Raw genomic sequence first — 7,896 nt, 5'->3', positions numbered from 1 at the left:
AATTCAAAGCACGTTTAAGGATACCTTTGTTTTACATAAAACTTTATGATAAAAGAAAATATTTTTTTATGTAAATCATTTTTTAGGAAAATTGTTAGTTTTTATTTATTTAGAGATTTAGGACAAGTGATATCTTTCTTACCAGAAGGGAAAGTTGCTTTTCCTCAAAATCTAAGCTTGTTATTTTCGGTCCATGAAAACGTTTTTCATTCAGCGATTATTTTTACATCATTCAAATACTGGCAAGTTATAAAATAATTTCGCAAAAGCAGTGTTCTTTCAAACAAACGGATCCTAAAATTCCATGCTTTCAAGATGATACAAAACTAATTAGCAGTATTGCTAAATTTAGTAACGTAAATTTGTAACCAAGTGATGTATTAAAGTGATACGACGTAATTGCTGAACTTAGCATATAGGCTTATGCCAAGCCATAAATACTAGATTATTGGAGACTTTCCTTCCAATAAATGAGAATTCGATTTACATTGCTTAATTAACGCTCCTGATTTTAAGTATGCATGGACGATCTTCTTTAAATGCCAATGGTCTTCATTTGATTAAGGCGTTGATTAAGATTTCTATATGCAAGAAACAAAGATGAATAGTGCCCTCTGCATCTCGTCCCTCTTCCTAGCCTCTTCTCTCATCCTCTTCTGTGCTGAATCGGCGGCAAACGACATTGTCGGGGACACTTGCAAGAAGATCGCAGCCTCGACGCCGAACGTGAAGTACGACTACTGCATGAAGTCTCTTGGATCGGACCCAAACAGCCGCACGGCGGACATCCGAGGCTTGGGCCTCATCGCGCTTAACCTGTTAGAAAACAGCCTGACGGGCACATGCCCATACATTCAGCATCTGCTGAAGCAGAAGTGGGACCGGTACGTCAAGAACTGCCTGTTGGATTGCTCGGACCTGTACTCGGACTCGGTCGAGACCATGAAAGATGCGGTTGGGTCGTACCGGGCGAAGCGTTACTCGGACGCTCAGTTCTTGATAGGCACGGTGCCTACGAATGTGGACACGTGCGAGAGCCAGTTCAAGGAGAAGAAGGGCGCCGTCTCGCCGTTGACGAAGCAGAACAAAGACGCGGCGCAACTGTCTTTCATGGCGTTTGCCACTGTTGCTATTGTTAGAGGGTCGTGAAGGGTTTGGGACGAGGACAGGGTGCCTCGGAATAAATAGTATATACGTAGTTCTTTTGATTCGGTCATGCTTTTGCATTGTTCAGTGTTCTAACTCTTGAATTTTGTTGGTGCGCATTATCGATGGAGTACGATGACTAATTGAACATGTAATGGTCTTGTCAATCCTACTTTAAAGTTTTAGATTTTTACTAATCAATTTAATGATCCTTAATTTGACTTCTTTTTAAGGGGCGAGCCTTTCAAAACATATGAAGATTGTTATATGTAGATTTCAGCACGTAATTTTTCTTAAAACTATCAAGTTCAAATAACAGTTGCATTCAAATTGTGGAAAGAAAGTAAATGGCTTAGCCTTTGTGTAATATTTGTATTGTATTAGTCATATTTAGGCTTCGCTTGTTTCGTGGAAAATGACTAATTTGGAAAATATTTTCCTAAAAATGACCGCTTGTATTACCTTAAAAAATAATTGAACAAAAAAAATTTCAACGTCCATGAAAGTGCTTAACTATAAATTGTTGTCAATAATGAAAACTTTCTCTATTATATAATTATTTCAAGCAATACAATCAATCATTTTTAAGATTTTTTTTTCAAATTATTTATTTTCTGCAAAACAAACAAAGTCTTAATGCTGACATGTAAGCCATAATCAATTGCCACATAAAGAAGGAAGATTGTCCACGTTTTCTAATTTATCGCTCTGAAATCATTCCGAATTAATTTTCCACGAAAAAGGAGGTATCAAACCAGATATATATGTTATTACACATTTAACGGGAAAAGTGCCAAAAAAGTCCTAAACCTTTTGCATTAGTGTCAATTTAGTCCTAAACCTTTTTTTGGTGCCAATTCAGTCATAAACCTTTTGCATTTGTGTCAATTTAGTCCTAAACCTTTTTTTGGTGCCAATTAAGTCCTAAACCTTTTAAATTGGTGCCAATTCAGTCCTAAACCTTTTGTTTTTGTGCCAATTTGGTCCTTCTGGCCAATGTTGATCGGAATTTGCCGACGTGGACGCCGGCCGGCCGGTCACCGGCGCCGACGTGGACAACTTTAATAATATTTTAATATTTTTTTGAAATTTTTTTTTTTTGGTCTTTCCCTCCTTCCTCTGGCCTGTCGCCGGTCCGGCGACCGGCCGGAGGCCAGAGGCCGGCGAGCTCGACCTCGCCGGCCACTGGCAAGGGCGACCTCGCCCTCACCGCGGCCTCCGGCGAGGGCTCGAGCCTCGCCCAACCAAGGCGAGGCTCGAGCCCTCGCCGGGAGGCCGCGGCGAGGGCGAGCCTCGCCATGGTCGGTCGAGGCCCGACCTCGCCGGATCCGGTGAGGTCGCCGGGCGAGGCTCGACCTTGCCGGATCCGGCGAGGTCGGGCCTCGACCGACCATGGCGAGGCTCGAGCCCTCGCCGGAGGTCGCGGCGAGGGCTCGAGCCTCGCCATGGTCGGTCCGAGGCCCGACCTCGCCGGATCTGACGCCTCCGGCGAGGGCTCGAGCCTCGCCATGGTCGGTCGAGGCCCGACCTCGCCGGATCTGACGAGATCGAGCCTCGCCCGACCAAGGCGAGGCTCGAGCCTTGGTCGGGCCTCGACCGACCATGGCGAGACTCGCCCTCAACAGTGGCCGGTGAGGTCGAGCTCGCCGGCCAGAGGAAGGTGGAGAGTCCAAAAAAAAAGTGGAAAAAAAAGAAAAAAAAATAAAAATTCAAAAAAATATTAAAATATTATTAAAGTTGTCCACGGCGGCGCCACGTCGGCGCCGGTGACCGGCCGCCGGCCGGCCGGCGTCCACGTCGGCAAATTCCGATCAAAATTGATCGGAAGGACTAAATTGGCACCAAAATAAAAGGTTTAGGACTGAATTGGCACCAATTTAAAAGGTTTAGGACTTAATTGGCACCAAAAAAGGGTTTAGGACTAAATTGGCACCAATGCAAAAGGTTTAGGACTGAATTGGCACAAAAAAAAGTTTTGGACTAAATTGGCACTAATGCAAAAGCTTTAGGACTTTTTTGGCACTTTTCCCCACATTTAACACTCATTATGTCTTGTCTAACCTCCACTTTAGATTGTAGAATTTTGCTACGGGAGCTTGCCAAAGACTAACAGTTAATACGCTAAAGACATGACATATTTTCCCTAGTCTCAATCGATTCCATATTTTCACTAAATACATTGGGCTATACATATGACATTAAAAGTATGTTTTAATTCTTCACTAATATATTGATGTTCTTATCCATCGAAAACTTTGCAAATAAGGACTTTTGACCTTTTCCATCATAGAGGCTGTTTGGTACAGCTCTTCGTAGAAGTTCAAACTGTGAAAAAAATGGTGTTATAATATAACTTTTGAAGGCATTTTGGCAAACAACTCATCAGTCGTAACCCCTCTAAAGTTATGGCAACTTACGATATCTTTTAGGAGGTTACCTCATTCGACTTTGAGGTGCTACAGGTTTATAACATGTATTACCAATCATATAATACTTCACAGTTTTGATTAGTTGTGGTGTTTGGTAAACACCTCAACAGCTACGGGTTTGACCCAAAAAAAAAAAAAAGCTACCGTTCGTTCAGAGTTATAGTGGCTCATAGTAATTTTTCGGAAACTGCCTCACCAAACGTCGAGATGTTACGGCTTTAAAACTTATATTACCATACATGCAACTTCGAGGTGCTATAACTATATAGGAGTTTATAGAACTTCGTTAGTTGGTGAGGCTATTGAACACTTTCAATATAATTAATCTATCTAATCAACTTGAAAGTATTTATCCGATTTATTATTCTAAATTCTAATTTGTAGAGGTATTTACTCAAAGCCTGCGCATTTTGGGTTAACGTCTAGTGAGGCTTCTTGTAGCTTCTATCCTCTTTATATTTTTTAGATAGGGCTTGATCACACAAAAGGCCTGCATATTTTATTTTCGCATCTTTAGATTATTCCTCCGTGTTATTGGCCAAAAATAATTTTTTTGTGCATTGCAGTGTAATGGATGTATAAAAGACCGTTTTATGTTCCTTTTCCCGTTTGAAAAAAAAATGCTAATATGGAATTCCCCAATGACTATTGTGCTTTGTAGTTCGTCTTGCCAAAGCCATCTTTTGAGCCTCCTTGGGACGTATAATCTAACCGGACTAGAATATTCTTCATTGCTTGAGACCGAACCGGCTTTATGTATGTACGTAATTTATAGTTTTTTAAAGAAATTTTGTTCAAATATATGAAGGATATACCTCACTTTTAATCCAATAACTACGTACACACCTATATTTTTGCAAGCACCTTAATTTTATCTTTGATCCTTGCAAACTCATTCTAGCATCTTGTTTAGGGTTTAGGTTATTTGGCTTTGAATTGATTTTAAGTGTTTTTGGGTATTGAGGTACAACTATTTTTGGAAAGAAAAACGACACTTTCGAAATATGCTTAGACGTAACTCGAGCCGGCGCTCTCGTGGCGTTGCCGCCATGAAGAAAGTCCTCCACAAACAGCGATGTAGAGAGATAGAGAGAGATATGGAGGCATCACTTGCCGACTCGCGAACCCTCATCAATGGTGATGACCCCTCCAGATCTGGAACGCAGATTTGCAGTCGTCTATGGCAGCACGTCTCTAGCATGCTGCCATAGACGGGGGCCCTTGGTGTTAGGGATGTCTTCATATAGAGAGAGAGATTTTGTTTAGAGGTGTCAGGTGGTGGTAGTTATCGTATATACTATATTTATAGGCCTAGTTTTCTGAAAAAAACCCCTAATTTTAGGTTTAGTCCCAACTTTTACCCCAAACTTTTTTTGTCTAGAACCAAATCCCAATCTTTAGGTCTAATCCAAATCTACTTCAAACTTTTCTTTATCTAAAAACAAACCCCAAACTTTAGGTCCTGTCCTAAATTTATCGCGAATTTTTTTTTCTGTTTAAGAGAAAAATCACAAGTTTTGACTCTAGTCCCAAATATGCCCCGTTAGCCCTCTGTCCAAAAATTGCCATTAATCATCCCTAAATTTCATATCTAACAACGGTTTCGTTTTGAAGATAATTTTCGATGTTACCTTGTTGACGTGGATTTGTTATCGATGTGGAAATGCCATGTCAAGTTGGGATTAGACCACGTGGGCATTTGAGAATAGATCGAAAGTTTGTGATTTGTTTTAGACAAAACAAAATTCGTAACAAATTTGGGACTTAATTTAAAGTTTGAGGTTTTTTCCGAGACAAAAAAAGTTTGGGGCAGATTTGGGACTCGACCTAAAGTTTGGGGTTTTTTTTAAGATAAAAAATGTTCGATGCAGAATTGAGACTAGACCTGAATTTGGGAGTTTTTTTAGGAAATTGGGCAATATTCTAAGAGAAATTAAAATACAAAAAACAAACTTCACTTTTAACCCGATAATCACGTTCAATTCTCTATTTTTCCAAATACCATTAACGTATCTTTAAGTAAAACTCCACATTAAAAAGATCAAATTGCCCCTCCTTACAAACTCACTCTAACGTCACGTTTATAGTTCAGGTTTTAGGTCTTCAGTTGATTTTAAATTCACGTGTAACAAGAAGTACAAAAGCTTGGTAGATCTCTCCGCAAGTGTGTATACTGTCATTTGGATGATGGGTTAATGCACATATGTTGGAAAAATTGTCGATTTATGTATTGAGCATCTCTCTACGACGACAAAGTCCACTTTATAGATAAATCTCATTAACAGTAGTCCACATTTGCTACGAGAGATCGAACTTGAATCATAAGTCTAATCCACGTGTCGCGACCGAACTCCCGAGCCCTTTTTTTAAACAACAATGCAAAAAAAGGGGGGGCTCGCCTGGTATGTGCTAAGTCTAGGTTCGGGACTTAACTCGGGCTCTCCCAAGCCCATACCATATCGCGACTTAGGGTTTAAGTTTTTAACATGCAAGTGGTTTATATCAAGGAGTCGCCACTAATCGATTTGGGGTGGGTCGATTAGAAACCCAAATAGGGTGATGGGAGAATCACCCTATTCCTACGAACCAGAGATTAAATGAGTTCGGGGACTTGGTTACACTAGTTGGATAACTAATGCCCTTTCGGTACCATTTTACCCTGTTCATTTCTGAAAAACATTTGTCAGGCAATTTGGATTGATTTTAGGACCTTTCTCCTAACATGTGAGGTGATCAAGCGAGTGCATAATCAGAAACGATTAGCAGTCAGGAACACAACAATGCATGCAGCCTAAGGTTCTAACCTTAACTAAGTCAGATGACATTCAAAAACACAACAGCTCATGGAATTGTATTAAAAACATGCATAACAGTAATAAAATTAACATGCAAAATACTACCGCACAACCTCAGAATTGTCTAATTTAAACAAGACAATAACATGCATAATAATACAACAATAAATTAAAACACTTAGATATAACTTAATTTAAAAAAAACTTTTTTTTTTTTTGAAATTTTTTTTTTCGAAAAAGAAAAAGAAAAATAAAAATATATATATATATATATATATATATATATATATATACATATATAAATAATAGTATAGAAGAGAAAAAAAAATTTTTAATTTTTTTTTAAAAATTTTTTTTAAAATTTTTTTTTAAATAAAATAAAATAAAATAAAAATATTAATATAATATTAAACCGGGTCGGGTTATGGATCCGGGCCGGGTCGGAACCGACCGGGTCAACGGATCCGACCCGGCGTTGACCCGGTCGGATCGGTCAATCCGGACGGGTCTGAACCGACCTGGTCAACGATCCGACCCGCGTTGACCCGGCCTGACTGTCAATCCGGCCTGGCCGAACCGACCCGAACACACTGCACCCGCGGGGAGGGGGCGCCGAGAGGCCAAAATTGGCCGTCCGCCGGCCGACCCAGCGCCGCCCCAAATCGCCCGACTAGGACCGCCTCGCGGCCGCCACTCCACCCGAGCCGCCGCTTTGGACCACCGTTCACGGCCGGCGATGAAACAAAACCGGCCTGATTGAGGCATTTCGTCGAACACCTGGCGGGTGCGTGGAAAAACGAGGGAGTCCGACCTCCTCCGGCGATCCGGTCGACTCCGGCGGCTTGGGTTCACCTCCGACGGCGACTAGGGATCGGCACCGACGACGGTATGGGCCGAGATTCGCGCGAAACGGCCGGCGCGAGTCCCGGCCTAACCACGCTAAAAACAGGGAAAACAGAGGGGCTTCTCGGCCGGGGCTCACCGTCGACGGCGCTGTCCGGGTGGCCTCCCCCGCTCCGTGGGCGACGCGACGCCGCCGGTTGTCTTTCTTGCTCCGGCGTGGCCTCGGTTTGTTCTCTCTCCCTCTCTATTCTCTCTCTCCTCTCTCGGTTCTGTCTTTCTCTGTTTCTTTTTTTTTTTTTTTTAAACGGCCCGACCCACTCTCTCTCTCTCTCTGTGTCGCCGCCGTCGGCTCGGCGGCGGGGATGGGTGGATGAGGCGCGGTGGCTGCCGGAGGCTTCTTGTCTCTCCCGGCTCACGCTCTCACGCTCTCTCTGTTTTTTTTTCTAAAAATGGCCGACCGACCGGGGGCCTCTCTCTCTCTCTGGCCTTAAGGCGGCGTCCCCCGGCTCCGTTGCGTCGGCAATGACGACGGCCTCACGCCACCCCACGACTTTCGTGGCCATGGCGGCCGGTGCGGGCGCAGCGGAGCGAGGGGGTCCGGTTCGACGAACGAGAGGCGAACAGGGGAGAGAGAGAGGCCGGGAAAACAGGAGGACGGACGGCAATTAATGCCGCCCGTCGCG

At 42.8% G+C, this 7,896-nt stretch overlaps 1 protein-coding gene across 1 annotated transcript; it reads left to right on the top strand.

The window, feature by feature from the left end:
• The first annotated feature begins 600 nt into the window (after nt 1-600).
• Nucleotides 601-1,149, top strand: LOC130135915 (putative invertase inhibitor). Its single transcript, XM_056305781.1, has one exon. It carries the CDS (start codon nt 601-603, stop codon nt 1,147-1,149), a length of 549 nt encoding a protein of 182 aa, XP_056161756.1.
• The last annotated feature ends 6,747 nt before the right edge of the window (nt 1,150-7,896 follow it).

This window comes from Syzygium oleosum, unplaced genomic scaffold, assembly GCF_021117445.2.
Source record: "Syzygium oleosum isolate NSW1041296 unplaced genomic scaffold, Sole_v2.1 Sole_v2.39, whole genome shotgun sequence".
NCBI classification, from domain to species: domain Eukaryota; kingdom Viridiplantae; phylum Streptophyta; class Magnoliopsida; order Myrtales; family Myrtaceae; genus Syzygium; species Syzygium oleosum.
The sequence above is the reverse complement of the archived record's forward strand: the minus strand, read 5'-3'. Positions and strand labels throughout refer to the sequence as shown.